This window comes from Myxocyprinus asiaticus, chromosome 18, assembly GCF_019703515.2.
Source record: "Myxocyprinus asiaticus isolate MX2 ecotype Aquarium Trade chromosome 18, UBuf_Myxa_2, whole genome shotgun sequence".
Lineage (NCBI taxonomy): Eukaryota > Metazoa > Chordata > Actinopteri > Cypriniformes > Catostomidae > Myxocyprinus > Myxocyprinus asiaticus.
In genome coordinates this window covers 4551504-4571088 of record NC_059361.1, presented here as the reverse complement: position 1 = coordinate 4571088, position 19585 = coordinate 4551504, and the positions used below count along the sequence as shown (strand labels likewise).

The following is a 19585-nucleotide window of genomic DNA, read 5'->3' as shown; positions in this document are numbered from 1 at the left end:
AAGGACAGATTGGTATCAAATATAACACCTAAGTTCTTCGCTGTTGAAGATGATGTAACAGTACATCCATCGAGAGTCAAATGATATTTTAGAGGCTTATTTTTAGAGGTTTTTGGTCCAATAACTAGTACCTCTGTTTTGTCGGAATTGAGTAGAAGGAAATTTCTGGCCATCCAATCTTTTATTTCATTGATACACTCTGCTAATTTGGAGAATTGTGAAATCTCATCAGGTTTTGAAGAAATATAAAGTTTGGTATCGTCTGCATAACAGTGGAAACTTATTCCATGATTCCTGATAATATCTCCCAGGGGAAGCATATACAAGGAGAAAAGCAGAGGCCCTAAAACTGATCCCTGTGGCACTCCATACTTTACTTTTGTTTGGTTTGACAATTCCTCATTTACATAGACAAAGTGACTCACAGTCTGATTGCACTGGAGACAAGAACATTGGAGTTGTCTCAATGTATTCTTCCTTCTCATTTTTCTTATCTGTTCTTTCTAAATTAGGCTACAACAGATACATTTGAGGACTTAAAGTGTACTATATTTCACTGTACCATGCTGTGCTAAACTAGAGAAACTAGCGTGCAGCCATCTTGAAAATTTTGTCTTTGAACTTCCGGTTCTATATAGATATCTGTGGTGTTGATGTCAAAGTGTAATTAGCTAGCGAAGTGGATTTACAGGTTATAGAGTTGCCAAAAGCTTTCACGAGTATTTTACGTACTGTTTGATATCATAACAACTGCAAACAGAGCGGGGAGATAAATACACAAGATCTTACCTTCACGCTGTGGATTTACTGATATGCCTCTGTGCTCATTAAAATCCAAAAGATAACAAAAAGTTATTAAAAATATCTATGTAAGAAACCTCTGACCATCTTCTCATGTCATTCACCCATCGCGTTAGAGTTCAGGTGAGCAGATTTTTTGAGTAAACCGGGATGGGGAAGGGGTGCCACTATATTCATACACACTCACATACTGTACACACACATATACAGTGGCAAGAAGAAGTATGTGAACCTTTTAGCGGGTTTTCTGTATTAATTGGTCATAAAATGTGATCTCACCTTCATTAAAGTCACAAGTATAGGGGCCTGGGTAGCTCAGTGGTAAAAGACGCTGGCTACCACCCCTGGAGTTCGCTAGTTCGAAACCCAGGGCGTGCTGAGTGACTCCAGCCAGGTCTCCTAAGCAACCAAATTGGCCCGGTTGCTAGGGAGGGTAGAGTCACATGGGCTAACCTCCTCGTGGTCGCTATAATGTGGTTCGTTCTCGGTGGGGCTCCGTGGCGATGCGCTCAACAAGCAACGTGATAAGATGCGCGGGTTGATGGTCTCAGACACGGAGGCAGCTGGGATTCATCCTCCGTCACCCAGATTGAGGCGAATCACTACGCGACCACGAGGACTTAAAAGCGCATTGGGAATTGGGCATTCCAAATTGGGTGAAAAAAAAAAGTCACAAGTATAGACAAACACAATGTGCTTAAGCTAACAACACACAAACCTTTATAATCTTTCATGTTTTTATTGAAAACATTCACAATGTTGTGGAAAAAGTAAGTGAAACCTTCAGAATTAGCAGGTTTTCTGCATTAATTGGTCATAAAATGTGATCTCATCTTCATCAAAATCACAAGTATAGACAAACACAATGTGCTTAAGCTAACAACACACAAAGAGTTATGATCTTTCATGTTTTTACTGAACACATCCCATTAAATAATTACAGTGCTGAGGAAAAAGTTTTAATAACTGGTTGATATACAATAACCTCAACCAAGCATTTCCAGTATCTTCGGATTAGACCTGCACAACATTCAGAAGGAATTTTGGACCATTCTTTCTAACAGAACTGCTTCAGCTCAGACATATTCTTAAGATGTCTGGTGTGAACGGCTCTCTTGAGGTTATTCCACAACATCTCTATTGGGTTAATGTCTGGGCTCTGACTGGGACACTCCAAAAGGTGGATTTTCTTTTTTTTTGAAGTCATTCTGTAGTGGATTTACTTTGATGTTTAGGGTCATTGTCCTGCTGCATCACCCAACTTCTACTGAGCTTCAGCTGGCGCACAGCCATCCTGACATTATCCTGTAGGATATCTTGATAAACTTGAGAATTAATTTTTCCCTCGATTATGTCAAGCGGTCCAGGCCATGAAGCAGCAAAGCAGCCCCAAATCATAATGCTCCCTCCACCGTACTTCACCATTGGGATGATGAAGTACGGTGGAGTGTCAAGGTGGTCTTTGGCAAACTTCAGGCATGCCACAATGTTTTTGTTGGAAAGCAGTGGCTTCCTTCATGGTATCATGCCATGGAGACAATGCCTATTTAATGTTTTCCGTATAGTAGACTCAAGAACAGAGATGTTAATCAGTTCCAATGATTCCTTCAAGTCTTTATCTGTCATTCTAGGGTTCTTTTTTACCTCATTGAGCATTCTGCGGTGTTCCCTTTGAGTCATCTTGGCTGGACGGCCACTTCTAGGGAGAGTACCCACAGTACTAAATCGTCTCCATTTACAGACAATTTGTCTAACTGTGGACAGATGAATATCTAAGCTCTTAGAGATAACTTTGTAACCCTTTCCAGCTTTATGCAAAGCAACAACTTTGGAGATCTCTTTTTAGTGAGTTAGGGTCCAAAGTCAGCAGATGCTTTTTGTGAATAGCAAACTCAAAATGTTTCAGTGCTTTTTATAAGACAAATTAGCTCTAACCCACACCTCCATCTCTTTTCATTAATTGGATGCCACGTTTTCAAATTCTAATTAGCTTTTTTTGTCATCTTTAGCATAGGTATTCACTTTAATGAGAATGAGATCACATTTTATGAGCAATTAATGCAGAAAACCAGCTAATTCCAAAGGATTCACATATTTTATTTCTTGCCACAGTACATGTAAAAGTGTACATTTTATTTTACATTCCATTTACAACTATTTGAATCACATTTAAGCCTTTTAAAAATGTGGGGTGACAAATGAATTTTAAAAAGTACAAATGTAATTTCCTTTAATGTTATGAACTTGCATGCGAAATAAAATGAGCTGTCACTTTAACACAAATTATAACAAGTTGAAACCTAAAAAATTAAGCAGGATTACACATATAATAATAAAACGCTGCAGTGTGTCATAGCTGTCTAAATATGATCTACCAGGTCCAATTTACCTGCATGTGTGATAACAAAACTAACATTTGTAGTGACAGAAAAACACCTCACTAGCATTTTCACATAGTAAAGGGGTGGTGTAATCTCCCACCATCAATTCTTAATGAAAAATACTTTCTGTGCTACCACGCATAAATCATTTTGATCGGCTCTTCTCAGTACACTTTATTGCAAACCAGAGGTTAAGAGACAAAACATGGAAGCACTGAGTCCTGAAAAGGGGTGGGGCTGAATAAGGTGAATACTATACCAAAGTCTTTCTAGCAAGTCAGTCCACTGGCGGTCATCTTTGGAACGCTCTCAGGAAGCTTTTTCCAGTCATGAAAGTGTAGCTCCTATCTATTTGAATGGGGAAAGACCTAAATCTCCAAAATGGTTGGTCAAGATTAAAATCAAAGAACATATTTCAAATCAGCAGTAAAATCTGACAACACTGGTATCAAAAATTGTGCTTCTCTACCTCAGATACTGCTACAAAATGCAATTTTCCAGGCTTGTATAGCTAATGTGCATGCACGTTCTCGAGTTGATTGACAGGTGATGTCTATCTAAAAGGTGATTAGCTCTTTTATCTGTAAGGCGGGACTTCCTTTGTACATTCGTTGACCAAGGGGGTTCCAGTTTCTCCCATTTATTTGAATAGTGTGGCCCATATCTGCTAAATAGTCTCTGACTTTACCCAAAACCACACAAAAATCAATTATACTTATGATGACATGTGCCATCCCACTTTTCACATTGTTCCATTCAAAAGTTTCTTCGCAACACGATACTACACTGTATTGTACGGCACTGCACTCTACTATATTTTACTATATTTTGCTGTACTGCACTGCACTATACTATACTGTAATATACTATACCCAATACCATACTAAAATCAATAATACTCATGATGATATGTGCCACCCCTCTTTTCACATTGTTCCTTTCAAAACTTCCTTCACAACACTATAATACACTATACTGTACTGTATAGTATAGTATAGTATAGTGGTGTGAAGAAATCTTTAAAAGGAACAAGTTACTTTACTGTGCGCTGTGCGGTACTATACTGTACTGTGCTATACTATAATATACTATATTACACTATACAATACTATAACAAATAATACCCATGATGACTCTTGCCACCCTACTTTTCAATTGTTCCTTTCAAAAGTTTCTTTACCCCACTTTACTATACTTTACTGCACTGTATTATATTACACTGTACTGTACTATACTATACTATATTTACTTTACTGCGCTGTACTATACTATACCCAATACTATACTAAAATCAATAATACTCATGATGAGATGTGCCACCCCATTTTCCACATTGTTTCTTTCAAAGGTTCCTTAACAACACTATACTGTACTGCACTATACTACACTATACTGTACTTTACTGTACTGTGCTGTACTATACTATACTGTACTATGTTTTACTGTTCTGCACTTTACTATACTATACTGTTCTGTACTATACTATACTATACCCAATACCATACTAAAATCAATAAGACTCATGATGATACATGCCAACCCAATTTTCACATTGTTCTTTTAAAGTTCCTTCACTATACACCACTGTAATATACTATACTGTACTGTACTTTATTATACTATACTGCGCTGTACTATGCTATACTGTACGTTGATGTACTGTGCTGTACTATAATATACTAAACTATATTTACTGTACTGCATTGTATTATACTATACTATACCCAATAGCTACTAAAATCAATAATACTCATGCCACATGTACCACCCCATTTTTCCTCATTGTTCCTTTCAAAAGTTCCTTCACCCAACTATACTATTCTATACTGTACTATACTATACTGTACTGTAATATACTATACTGTACTGTAATGTGCTGTACTATACTATACCCAATACCATACTAAAATCAATAACACTCACGATAAGATGTGCCACCCCACATTTCACATTGTTCCTTTCAAATGTTCCTTCACTATACTCCACTATACTATACTGTACTGTATTATACTATACTGTAGTTAACTGTACTGCGCTGTACTATAATATACAAAACTATATTTACTGTACTGCACTGTACTATACTATACTATACCCAGTAGCAAACTAAAATCATTAATACTCATGCCACATGTATGCCCCACTTTTCTCATCGTTCCTTTCAAAAGTTCCTTCATCACACTATACTATACTATACTATACTGTATTGTACTTTACTGTACTGCGCTGTATTATACTATACTATACTTTACTGTATTTTACTGTATTGTAATGTGCTGTACTATACTATACCCAATACCATACTAAAATCAATAACACTCATGATAAGATGTGCCACCCCACTTTTCACATTGTTCCTTTCAAAAGTTCCTTCACTATACTCCACTGTACTATACGGTACTGTATTATATTATACTGTACTTTACTGTACTGTGCTGTACTATAATATACTTAACTATATTTACTGTACTGCACTGCACTATACTATACCCAGTAGCATACTAAAATCATTAATACTCATGCCACATGTACACCCCATTTTTCTCATTGTTCCTTTCAAAAGTTTCTTCACCCCACTATACTTTACTATACTATACTATACTGTATACTATACTATACTATACTACATACTAAAATCACCTCATGTAAGTTTCACCCACTGTACTTTGCTATACTGTACTATACTATACTGTACTGTAATATACTATACTGTACTGTAATGTGCTGTACTATACTATACCCAATACCAAACTAAAATCAATAACACTCATGATAAGATGTGCCACCCCACTTTTCACATTGTTCCTTTCAAAAGTTCCTTCACTATACTCCACTATACTATATGGTACCATAATATATTATACTATATTTACTGTTCTGCACTATACTATACTATACTACACTATACTCAATACTATACTATAATCAATAATACTCATGCCACATGTGCCACCCCATTTTTCTCATTGTTTCTTTCAAAAGTTCCTTCACTCCACTATACTATACTACAGTATACTGTACTGTGCTTTACTATACTATACAATACTTACTGTACTTTACTATAGCATACTGTTATACTGTTATGCATACTGTTAAATTTTATAACATTTTATGGGATTGTGTATATATAGTATAAATGGTGTAGTATAATTCATGTTCCTTCACTTTAAAAAGTTAGAGTGTTTTATAGCATATAGGATTTCTAAAGTATAGACCTTTTACTAATCAATAGACATGTTGCAATCATCACGCAGCTACACTATACTATACAATACTATACATTAGGGGTTTTCAAAAGTTTGATACGAAGGACCCCATTTGATGATCCCTTTCGAGGGACCACCTAAAATATAACGGCAGGAATATATTTTATTGTATAAAGACCCATTTATACTATATGTGAAAAATAGTATGTAAAGACATGAATGAAAAATAACTGGTTAAAGCTGTCATTGTACTTTGTCAAAAGAAATGATTAAATATGATCTAAACAACATTTACTGTTATTTCTATATTTCTATATTCACAATTAGAGTAATGTTATAAACCCATCGAGGAACATTTTCAACTCAATTCAAATGTATTTGAATAGCGATTTTCACAATAAATATCATTCCAAATGACAGGTGAGTATATTACCTTACAACACTCAATGACCAAGCTAAAGGTGAGAGTGTGGGAGGAAACTATTACTGTTCTCTGTTACAATAATCTCACAATTTTATGACTGTCTTTAGAAAGTTGAATGAAACAGTAGTTAATAATGTCAAATTCAAACCTTTACTCATATTTAGCACATTATTTACTCTGTTTGTTCTCTGAAAACTTCTTTTGCACAGCAAGGGAGCATCTGTGCTTGGTATTTTGATGACACTCGGGTTAAAACTGAGAGTAATGAAAGAGAGACACTCTCTGGCGTTAGTAATTTAACAGTGAATAACCGCGCGCGTCTTTAGTGGTAATTTTAACACTTGGTTCATGGTCAGCGCGAGGGGAAACTCTTTCCAAGAATCCGCAAACCTGCGCCCACGGGTTAAGTGGGTGTTCGCGTGTGGGAATGCGGACAATAAAAGCACGAGCCCGAAACACATAATTTACAAAGCAACCATTGCTCTTCAATATTTCTGCGCTTAATTTGACGCACACTAAAGAAAAAGCAGCAAAGGTGAGTGATGGATTCTCTCGCTCATTCTCTCTAATAAAGACTAATAGTAGGCTATTTAAATCCGATAATTTGAATTAAAGTTGCATTGTTATTTTTGGACATGAATGATAAGAGAATACGAAGTGGTTCTATTAAACAACGAATATTTATCTTATAACAGAGCTATAGTTTTGTTCTGTGGCTTAAATTTGAGGTGCCCTTGGACTCCCTCTCTGCCAGAGAGATTAATTTAGTCTTTAAAAGTGCAATAATTATTACAATTAATGTTTATTGATATTAATTCATGTTCATCTCATACTGATACCCCTTTTTCAGTTTAAATGCCTTTGATCAGAGATTCTAGGTGAATAAAGTAATTGTTACATAAATGCTTAAATATTTGTGGATTCTTTCTCCAGATGGGCTGGTTGATAAAAAGCATCCTTCTCTTCTGTTTGAGCATAGTGAAGATTTCTGCGCTTAACCTTTTCCCTAAGAAATGTAAGAGTTTGTTGAGTACACACACACACACACACACACACACAAATGTTTACTTTTATATCATTATGAGGCTTCCTTTTAATTATGATGACTACAGACCAGTGGCATAGCCAAGGGTGGGGCGGGGTGGGCCTGGCCCCACCCACATTACACCCAGAATATTGGAGATTATTCTTTGACTTATATATATATACATATATATATATATATATATACATATATATATATATATATATATATATATATATATAATTTTGTTATTTTTTTACAGTAATTATTTTATTTTATATATATTATATATATATATATATATATTTATGAATAATCTTAAGTTACATTTCATGCATCCACATAACACTGAGCTGTCGCTTTATTCATACAGCTCTCGTTATAGAGAAACACAAAAATGTTACCCTGATCTGTGAAACAAAAAAAGACTATGTCACATGGAAACGACAGGATGTGCATGGCACAGTCGACATACATGAAACAGTGTTTGAAATACCCAAAGGTCGGAATTTGACCGTGTGTGACCTGCAGGAAGACATAACTGGGAATTACACCTGCTGGAGTGATGAGGGACTCGAGGACTACACTTATCTACTACTAGACAAGACTAAAGAAGCTGCAGGTGAGAATAGACATGTGCTTAATGTGATTTACCCATGTAGGACAGACCTGAGAAACATTTCCCCTGAGAATATTCCGACAATCATGATGTGTGCCCAGGGCCGGAGTGGGATTAATATTCAACCCGGGATGTCATGTCTAAGTCAGCCCATACCCAAAAGAGGGGTTGGAGGTGAAGATGATAACAATAAAACAAGATCACAGCAAAAATATGCAATATATGAAATTACTTGAAAATTATTTAAGCTCTCCATGTCATTATACCACATACTGCATTCACTAAGATTTTCACTTTCTGATATAAGACTTCATTGTATGTGTTGTAAAAACAAGTGAATGTTAAAGGGATATTTGATCATTTCCTCACCCTCATGCCATCCCAGATGTGTGTGCTGACTTTATGTGATTTTTGTACCTTCTGAATTCTGATCACAATTAACTTGCGTTGAAAGGACCAACAGAACTGAGAAATTCTTCTAAAAAGCTTCATTTGTGTTCAGCAGAAGACAGAAAGTCATACACATCTGGGATGGCATGAGGGTGAGGAAATGATGAGAGAAATTTCATTTTTGGGTAAACTAATTTTATTTTAAAGACTATCTAGGCACATAATAACACTATAGGACTGTAAATGTTTATAACTCTTTCAAGATGTGCAGGCTCACTTTAAATGGACAGTGCTTTGTATTTTAGATCATTAAAATAGCAACAGATCCAGTGAAACAATGAAGGTTGAGTGATTGTTTTTACATTTTTACATGCCATCAGGGGCATAGATTCCGGGGGGATGAGGGGAGGTAACACCCCCCAGTAATCAAAACAAGCAAGTTCAACCTGAAGCACGTTCATCCATTCATCTATTAGTAGCCTATCTGTTCTCCATGGATCTTCCGTGATCCTTACCACACTGTCAAGTGAAGCGGTGAACATCAGTTTTGTCTCTAACATGCTACTCTCTCATTTGATTGGGTGTGAGATGATAAAATACAGACTGCGTCCGCTATAATATGGAATGCAATTCTGATCCCTTCAATACCGGATGTTATGGACTGTTGGCAACTGTAATGCGACACATGATGAAAGTTTGTCAATCAACATGCGAACCTAACCGGCCCAATTTTTGACCGGCCCAGCGAGAATTCTCCCGATCTTCCCAATTAGCCATTCCGGCCCTGCGTGTGTTTCTGTCAGCTGTTTAGAACCAGATCGACGCCCGATTCGCGAATGAATCATTGTTTTGATTCAGTTCTTTTCACTGCATTGGCCAAATGGGTTTCTGACTTTACAGCGCTGGATGAAGTAGATTTATTTTTAAATGATCTATAATCAATTGAAACAAATGCTACTATTTAGAGAGCAATTATTTGTAGCCTACAATTACATAAAAACTACACCTACTCAAGAAAATCTGAAAATTCTTCTCTCAAATGAATTTTTATTGAATTGGCCAAACGGGTTAGCAAAACGGTCTGAATCAATTTGCAATGCAGTCCGATTCGTTCGGACAGTTCGTTTACTTAATGAATCATTCAAATGAATGCTACACATAAGCTGCACAAGTAAATGTAAGAATGCTTCTCTCAAAGTCCCAAGAATCGAACGCTTTAGTGTTGTTTTTGCAACAAAATAAAAAAAAGGTATTTCTGTCGACAGTTTAAAATCAGAGCAAGCGATGCCCGATTTGTGAATGAATCATTCTTTTGAGTCGATTCTTTTCAGTGTATTGGCCAAACGGGTTTCTTACGCCATAAAACCGTACAGATTTCAGAGCGCTTGAAGAAGTGGATTTAAATGTTTTGTTTTTTACCTACAATCAATTGAAACAAAGGACTGCTATTATGAGAGATAACTACAGTGCAGCATCATGTAAATAAGCCTTTTAGAAATCATTTATAGCCAATATTTACATAAAAGCTACACATACTCAAGAAAATGTGAAAATTCTTCTCTCAAAGTCACCAGAATCGCCAGAATTTTGAGTCGGTTCTTTTTAGTGAATTGGCCAGACTGGCAAGACTGTCTGAAAGGATTCATGATTCAGTCCGATTCGTTCGGATAGCTCACCAGATTTTTTTAGAGGTTTTTTGTCAATAAATTGGCCGAACAGGTTAGCGATTATCGATAATCGATTCGCGATTCAGACCGTCGTTTCCCACTCAGTAAAATCGTACAAACTATAGAAGACAGACAACAAACAGATCGCTGGATAAAGTTGATATTTACCTACGATCAATTAAAAACAAAAGGATACTTTTTTGAGAGGTAACTAGTGAAGTCATGTAAATGTCTAAAGTCTTTTAAAAATTATTTGTAGACAATAATTACATAAAAGCTACACATACTCAATAAAATGTAAAAATTCTTCTCTCAAAGAAGAAGTCGGTTATTTTTATTAAATTGACCAAATGGGTTAGCAAAACGGTCTGAAACGATTTTACGATTCAGTCAGATTCATTCGAACAGTTCATTCAATTACTAAATCATTTAAATGAATGTTACACATACACAAGAAAATGTAAAAACGCTTCTCTCAAAGTCCCAAGAATTTAAAGCATTTGGTGTTGTTTTTGCAAGGAAAAAAAAGGGCTACAAATGTTGTTTTAGGACCAAAAAAATATGTTTATCCAGCAGTGTATGGCTTAATCACATGCTGGAAGATGTAGCACTCTGACATTTGCTAACCATGGCACGAGTTAACCATTAAACATCTCAATATTACGTGAGTAACACATTAAAACACTCTGAATGATAAGCCTGAAAAAGGCTGCCTTATCAGTCATCATTTACTCACCCTCATGTCATTCCAAAAGATTCTTAAAAAAAATATTGGAAAAAACAGCATACAGGTGAACTACTCATTTAGATAATCAATTAGTCATCTCTTAAACCTCACTTGAATATGTTCAAGATCATTTAGTCATGTCGTTTTGGTGCCTTGGAAGAAATACCATCATGACTGTTTGGGCAGTGAGGCAGTAATGGACACTATATGTATTTCTCTCTTCTTTCGCAGTTTTCAATATCAGTTGCACAGCCGAAACCTTTTCCTGCACAAAAAACATCACATGTGCCTGGACGTCAGATGAATTCACTGCTTTCAGACTACGCAATACACGGTATCAGAACTACAAACACACCCACAGACACAATGAGTTGATTTTAAACACTGACTCATCGGTGAATGTTGCATGTATTTATTTAGGGATAATGGTGACTGGGTGTCAGAGACTGTGGATGGGGTATTTCATCTTCCACATTCCACAAATCTCTACGCTGAAGAGTCAGAGCGCCTGCTGATAACAGGGGAAGCGATTTCCTCATGCTGCTATCTGAAAACTGACCACAGCTTCTACCTTCGAGACATTGGTGAGTATGTGGTTCTCCATTATAAGATGCTATTGGAGAAATGCTGTCACCACAGTCACATATTTTATTTATATCAAGCTTAAATATTTACCCAAATAAAATCCAAATAAAACTGTATACAGTAACTCAAAAATTCAAGGGTAACAAAAACAATTACCAAAATGAATGTAATAAATAAATGAATAAATACCTCCTCATCATTGATTGTATATGATTTTGCATTTTCCTTAGTTAAACCAGCCGGTCCAAACATTTCAACATGCAGAATAGCAAATGGGGAAATCGTAGAGGTGGAGGTGAAGCCTCCTTCTTCCTGGCCGCAGCCTCACAGTTTCTTTCCCCTAAAGCATCAGATTGAGTACGAAATACGAGACAACGGGAAGGTAAGACGTTCTCTCTTGCACACATCCTTAAAAGGTTGAAAATTCTGCATGCTGTTATTTTTTCCGTGGAACACAAAAGGAGAATTGTTGATAGCGTTCATAGCGACCAAGAGATAAAAAAGCACCATAAAAGTATGCATATGACTTATGTTCTATATTCAAGTCTTCTGAAGCCATATGATAGCTTTGGATGAGGAACAGCCTGAAATTTAAGTACTGTGCAGTACTGTTACAACTGTGCAGAAGCTCTCAAATCTCATTCTTCATTCAGTACATTTGGTTCCGATGCCGTTTGGTGTCACCCTCATGCCATCCCAGATGTGTATGACTTTCTTTCTTCTGCTGAACACAAATAAAGGTTTTTAGAAGAATATCTCAGCTTTGTAGATCCAAAAAATGCTAGTGAATGGTGGCCAAAGCCACTTACAAAAGAGGAATAATACATCATAAGCGATTCATCTTAAGGAGACAATGGTACGAAAAGTGCTGCATTACAAAATTACATTAGCATCAGATTAGTAGAAGATTGCAACAAGAATATATATATTTTATTTTATTTTTATGAGTGAATGGTTAAGTGCTCATGCAAAAGATGTGGTTTTAGCTGTTTTTTGAAGACAGAGAGTGAGTCTGCTTCACAGATGGGAAGGTCATTCCACCAACGTGATACAGTGAAACTGAAAGTCCAGTTTTGGTGCCTCTTTGTGTTGGTACAACAAGGCGCTGCTCATTAGCCGACCACAGGCTTCTGGTGGGAACATATCTCTACAGAAATTATTTTAGGTATTCTGGAGCAGACCCAGTGACTGTTCTGTTTGCCAGCATCAGAGTCTTGAATTTGATACGTGCAGCAACCAGCAGCCAATGAAGAGAGACAAGGAGTGGTGTATCATGCGCTCTCTTTGGTTCATTAAAGACCAGACGTGCTGCTGCATTCTGGATCATTTGCAGGGGCCTAATTGTGCATGCAGGGAGGCCTGCAATGAGAGTGTTACAGTAGTCCAGTCTAGTTATGACAAGTGACTGAAAAAAGATGTGTGGCATGTTCAGAGAAGAAGGGTCTTATTGCACTTTTCCACTGCACGTTACAGTTCGACTCGACTCGACACTGCTCGCTTTACTTTTCTGAGCTTGCTTTTCCACTGCAGTTTAGTGCCTCCTCAACGTGGGTGGGATTATAGGCTGATCATCATAGTTGCGCCGCCTCTACTGCCGTGACATCATCTTAAGCGCGACACAAACATTACTGACCATAAACAATAACACGACCGCTAGCTGTTAGCTACTAGCTCATTGTGCTGCATAAAGCAGTTGTTGCATGGTGATTTTACACAAGTGTAACAGTTAAATTGGCCTGGTTGTTTTAGAAGCAAGATTTGCAGTAGCTGTTCATCTAAATAAAGTGAAGCATTCAAGCAGAATATAGAGTTAACGTAACAAAATATACCATCCTCCATCGTGAACTCCAACAACGCCGAGTCTAGGGCACTCTTCCTCCCATTGCTCGCTGGTCTATTTTCCATTTGGTCGAACCACTTCCACTTTCTTCTGTTTGAACCACTCCGGCTGTTGTGGTCCTTGATGGTTCTGTAGTCATTTAAGTTTTTTTAACTTTTCCCTAAGCTGTTGGTAGGTCCAGTGGTAGCCGTGTGTGGCCAACAGCTGAATGGTGATGTTGCGTTCAACAGCAGGGTTGGCTGGAAAGACGAGGAGCTCAGTCTTCACTGGGTTGAGTTGCAGGTGGTGTTCCTTCATCCAGGCCAAAATGTCTGCCAAACAGGCAGAGATTTGAGCGATCACCGTGGTGTTGTTGGGCTGGAAAGACAAGTAGAGCTGTATGTCATCGGCGTAGCAGTGGTAAGAGAACCCATGTGCCTGAACGATGGGTCCCAGTGATGTTGTGTATATAGAGAAGAGAAGTGGCCCAAGCACTGAGCCCTGAGGTACCCCAGTAAGAAGCTGATGTGACTTGGACACCTCACCTCTCCAGGCTACCTTGAAGGACCTACCTGAGAGATATGACTTAAACCAGTCAAGCACAGTTCCTGTGATGCCCAGAGTACAGAGGGTGGAGAGTAGGATCTGATGGTTGACTGTGTCAAAGGCTGCAGAAAGGTCCAGTAGAATCAGGACGGATGATCTGGATCCAGCTCTCACCTGTCTCAGCGACTCAGTGACAGAGAGCAGAGCAGTCTAGGTGGTGTGTCCACTTTTGAAGCCTGACTGATTGTCATCTATCTTGTTCTGCAAGAGATAGGTAGAGATCTGATTGAAAACTGCCCTTTCAAGTGTTTTCACCATGAATGGGATGAGAGAGACTAGTCTGTAGTGTTCTACTTGTGTGGGGTTAAGTGCAGGTTTTTTAAGCAGCGGGGCTACTCGAGAATGCTTAAATGTAGTGGGAAAAATGCCTGTAAGTAGAGATGTGTTAATTATGTGTGTGAGTGCAGGTAGGATGAACGGAGAGATGGCTTGGAGAAGGTGGGAAGGAATGGGGTCAAGGGGACAGGTGGTGGGGTGATTGGAGAGGAGGAGTTTAGAGACCTCAGTGTCAGTCAGAGGAGAGAACATGGAGATAGAAGAGCTGCGTACAGGAGGCAGGTGTTTGAGAGGGTGTGGTGCTGAGAATGTATTGCTAATGGCTGTAACCTTATTAGTAAAAAATGTGGCAAAGACATCTGCTGTCAGTGATGAGTCAGGTGGTGGAGGGGGAGAACTGAGAAGTGTGTTGAATGTTCTAAATAAGCTGAGAGTGTCTGTGGTGCTGTTGATCTTGTCCTGGTAATAGGAAGTTTTTGCAGATATAACGTTATCTGAATGCTTGATCTTTAGATTTCCGCCATCTCCTCTCAGCTGCCCTGAGGTCAGTCCGATGTTCACGAAGTACATCAGAGAGCCAGGGGGTGGGCGGTGTCATACGTGCTGGCCTAGAGGAGAGAGGACAGATGCTGTCTAGACAGGTTGTTGAAGTAGAGCCTAGTGTGTCTGTGGCAGTGTTTACATCCAGGGTGGAAAATAGGTTTTGTGTGGGAAGAGCGATAGAGACAGCAGTGGAAAGGCGTGTGGGTGAAAGAGAACGGAGGTTATGGCAAAAGGAAAACAAAGGCAGAGTCTGTTTTAGTATAGATGGGAGAGTCATGTTGAATTGAACAAAGTAGACATGTAAAGGAGTAACAAGAATATTTGTGTTGGTACAGCTACGTGTAAAAATGAGGTTCAGCTGGTTGCCCGATCTGTGAATTGCTGTAGAGCTTAGTCTTTCCAAGTCAAACAAGGCCAGAAGAGCATGAAGTTCAGTGGCTTGGGGCTTGTCTTGGTGTATGTTGAAATCTCCAAGAGCCACAATTGGACTACCATCTTCAGGGAAGGAGGACAGCAGGACATCCAGCTCCTCAAGAAAGTTTGCCAACTGACCTGGAGGGCGATAGATGACAACAACATGGATTTTTGTGGGTTGCATTGTAGTAATAGTATAGAATTCAAAAGAAGTATTGTTACACAGAGAGGAGTGTGGTGAAAATGTCCAGTTTGGAATGAGCAAACCTGTTCCCCCACCCCGGTATGTCGAGGGGTGTGAGAGAAGAAGTTGTTGGAGAGAGCAGAGGGTGTTACTGTATCCTCTGGACGTATCCATGTTTCTGTCAGTATGAGGATGCTGAGACTGTGTGGCGAAGGCTGGAATGAAGTCATCTTTTCAGTTCCAGTTGCAGTTCTAGAGTCCCACCAAAAATGAGAGCGGAGCAGGCGTTGATGTGCAAAGTCAAGTATATACACGCAGCTACGATTCCAGTGGTTTAATCCATGTCTTCAGAAGTGATATGATAGGTGTGGGTGATAAACACATAAGTATTTAAGTACTTTTTTTTAACCATAAATCTCCACTTTCACTTTCACATTCTTCTTTTGTTTTTGGCGATTCATGTTCTTCGTGCATATCACCACCTACTGGGCAGGGAGGAGAATTTATAATAAAAATATTTATCTGTTTCTCACCCACACCTATCATATCACTTCTAAAGACATGGATTAAACCCCTGAATTACTTTTATGCTGCCTTTATGTACTTTTTGGACCTTCAGAGTTCTGGCCACCATTAATTTGCATTGTATGGACCTACAGAGCTGAAAAATTCTTCTAGAAATCGTCATTTGTGTTCTGCAGAAGAAAGAAAGTCATACACATCTGGGACGTCATGAGGGTGAGTAAATGATGAGAGAATTTTCATTTTTGGGTGAACGATCACCTTTAAATTTCGGTCTGTTTCTCACATAAAGGCAAGTGGTATAGACAACTTTTTATGTTGTATTATGGTGTTATTGTTTTTAAATCTTGACTGGCATGGTAAATATATATAAACAGTCATCATATGGAAAAGAGCAACGTGTACAATTTCTCCTTTTGAGTTCCATGGAATAAATAATGTGGGCTATATTTTTTGAAAAAACTACATAACTTGATGATTAATTTTCTAATTCTGTCATTATTTCACTTCTGTTCTCTACTCTCTCAGCTGGAGACTCATGAGTGGGAGGGGTCAAAAGTTGAAGTTAAAGGGGTCATCAGTAAGCTGAGGGTTCGCTGCAGAGATCCGCTGCTGCTCTCTCAGTGGAGCGAATGGACGGCGTGGGAAAAAGTAACACACTGATTTAAATCTACCTGTCGACTAAACCTTCATCCTCCTCAATCCCTTTATTTATGTTTCCTGTCCCACTTTCCAAATTCTAAATCACCTTAACTGCATGATGAACTTACTTATTCTGTTTACGTGTTTATTTATGTATGATCATGTCTTTGGTCACATTTTCCCCTTACATCTGTTACACACTGTGTGTTTTTAAGCTACTATAAATGTTTCTGTCCAATTAAAAAAATCATTGCTCCTTTTTTCACTCTGTCTCTTGATTCCTCAAGATATAATTAAAGCAATATTCCTGGTTCAATACAAGTTAAGCTCAATCGACAACATTTGTGGCATTGTCTTGAACCCAGTATATTCCTTTAAGCAATAGCACATTCGCAATGGTGCTGATGTACTGAACATCAGCACAGCTGTGACTAGACCGTGCCGCAAAAAAGAACAGCATGATTGTGAGTTTGACATTGCTTTTATGCAACAGTTCTTTAAACAAGACAATATAAAGTAAATGACATTTTAAGCACATAATAGCCCTATTTATTTTTTGCTCCGTCAACACAAATAATTCCAAAAGAAGCCAATTTAGGATAGGATCAAGGGTTGCGAACCCAGACAAAGAGTAAAATGGGATATCAGCCCTCTTGGAATGCCACTTTTCCAATCAAATTAGTGGACTGTAACAAACTGTTGTATAAAATTATATTTTTCCTCACATACAATTATTAGTTTCACTGGATTTCATTCAGAATTCCCACAGTCATGGAAGACCTTGAAATATCAGGGAATTTTAAAATGGAGATTTCTAGGCATGGGAAAGCTGTGAAAATGTATTAAATCTTAAAAGTCATGGAAATCTCTATTGTGAATAAACATTTTTGTAGTTAAGGGATTTATTTAAAAATATATAGATTTATAAACTCAGCAAAAAAAGAAACGTCCTCTCACTTTCAACTGCTTTTATTTTCAGCAAACTTAACATATGTAAATATTTGTAAATACATAAAAAGATTCAACAACTAAGACATAAACTGAACAAGTTTCACAGACATGTGACTAACAGAAATGGAATAATGCGTCCTTGAACAAAAGGGGGGGGGGGGGGGGGTCAAAATCAAAAGTAACAGTCAGTATCTGGTGTGGCCACCAGCTGCATTAAGTACTGCAGTGCATCTCCTCCTCATGGACTGCACCAGATTTGCCAGTTCTTGTTGTGAGATGTTACCCCACTCTTCCACCAAGGCACTTGCAAGTTCCCAGACATTTCTGGGGGGAATGGCCCTAGCCCTCACCCTCCGATCCAACAGGTCCCAGACGTGCTCAATGGGCTCTTCGCTGGCCATGGCAGAACACTGACATTCCTGTCTTGCAGGAAATCACACACATAACGAGCAGTATTGCTGGTGGCATTGTCATGCTGGAGGGTCATGTCAGGATGAGCCTGCAGGAAGGGTACCACATGAGGGTGGAGGATGTCTTCCCTGTAATGCACAGTGTTGAGATTGCCTGCAATGACAACAAGCTCAGTCCGATGATGCTGTGACACACCGCCCCAGACCATGACGGACCCTCCACCTCCAAATCGATTCCGCTCCAGAGTACAGGCCTCGGTGTAATGCTCATTCCTTCGACCATAAACGCGAGTCCGACCATCACCCCTGATGAGACAAAACTGCGACTCGTCAGTGAAGAGCACTTTTTCCAGTCCTGTCTGGTCCAGCGAAGGTGGGTTTGTGCCCAGAGGCGACGTTGTTGCCAGTGATGTCTGATAAGGACCTGCCTTACAACAGGCCTACAAGCCCTGAGTCCAGGGAATGTGTGTTCCTGGGATAACTCGGGCAGTTGTTGCCATCCTGTACCTGTCCCACAGGTGTGATATTCAGATGTACCGATCCTGTGCAGGTGTTGTTACACGTGGTCTGCCACTGCGAGGACGATCAGCTGTCCTTCCTGTCTCCCTGTAGTGCTGTCTTAGGTGTCTCACAGTACAGACATTGCAATTTATTGCCCTGGCCACATCTGCAGTCCTCATGCCTCCATGCAGCATGCCTAAGGCACGTTCACGCAGATGAGCAGGGACACTGGGCATCTTTCTTTTGCCGTTTTTCAGAGTCAGTAGAAAGGTCTCTTTAGTGTCCTAAGCTTTTATAACTGTGACCTTAATTGCCTACCGTCTGTAAGCTGTTAGTGTCTTAATGACCGTTCCACAGGTGCATGTTCATTAATTGTTTATGGTTCATTGAACAAGCATGGAAAACATTGTTTAAACCACTTTACAATAAAGATCAGTAAAGTTATTTGGATTTTTACAAAATTATCTTTAAAATACAGTGTCCTGAAAAAGGGACGTTTCTTTTTTTGCTGAGTTTATTTAAAAAAGCTACAGCATTCCTCATATCTTTCAATAACACTAAACTTGCTTTCTCCAGAAAATGGGTAAAGGGTTAATTAGTTAGTAAAAAGCAATTTGCATTGATTGACAATTCAAGTTTTTGTATATACAGTACATGTATAGAGAGATACTGTAACATAGAAGGGAGGTGCATGGAGTCCAGATATATGTATGTTTACAGGAGAGTGCACATGATTTCTTCTTCTCCGTAGGTGTCCAAGAGGAAGGGAAGAAAATGTATCAAGACAGTGAAAACAGCAGAAAACACAGGGAAAAGAAACAAGAGCAAAAAGCAAGAAAGAAAACGTCAGAAAAAATGGAAACATTCAACCTGGGCCAATTTCTGAATCTCTA

General features: G+C 38.6%; 1 protein-coding gene across 1 annotated transcript; it reads left to right on the top strand.

The window, feature by feature from the left end:
• Positions 1-7171: 7171 nt before the first annotated feature.
• LOC127456276 (interleukin-12 subunit beta-like) lies at positions 7172-19585 on the top strand. Its single transcript, XM_051724689.1, has 8 exons — positions 7172-7347; positions 7746-7827; positions 8210-8458; positions 11471-11573; positions 11660-11823; positions 12055-12206; positions 16717-16839; positions 19444-19585. The coding sequence occupies exons 2-8, from the start codon at positions 7746-7748 to the stop codon at positions 19576-19578; spliced, it is 1008 nt and encodes a 335-aa protein (XP_051580649.1). The 5' UTR covers positions 7172-7347; the 3' UTR covers positions 19579-19585.

What these genes read in the sequence shown, in the direction of transcription:
- LOC127456276 (XM_051724689.1), top strand. Translation starts at nt 7,746, where the DNA reads ATGGGCTGGTTGATAAAAAGCATCCTTCTCTTCTGTTTGAGCATAGTG. An exon ending in CTTCTACCTTCGAGACATTG is followed by an intron (nt 11,824 to 12,054) that starts GTGAGTATGTGG and finishes CATTTTCCTTAG; the next exon opens with TTAAACCAGCCGGTCCAAAC. An exon ending in AAATACGAGACAACGGGAAG is followed by an intron (nt 12,207 to 16,716) that starts GTAAGACGTTCT and finishes CTACTCTCTCAG; the next exon opens with CTGGAGACTCATGAGTGGGA.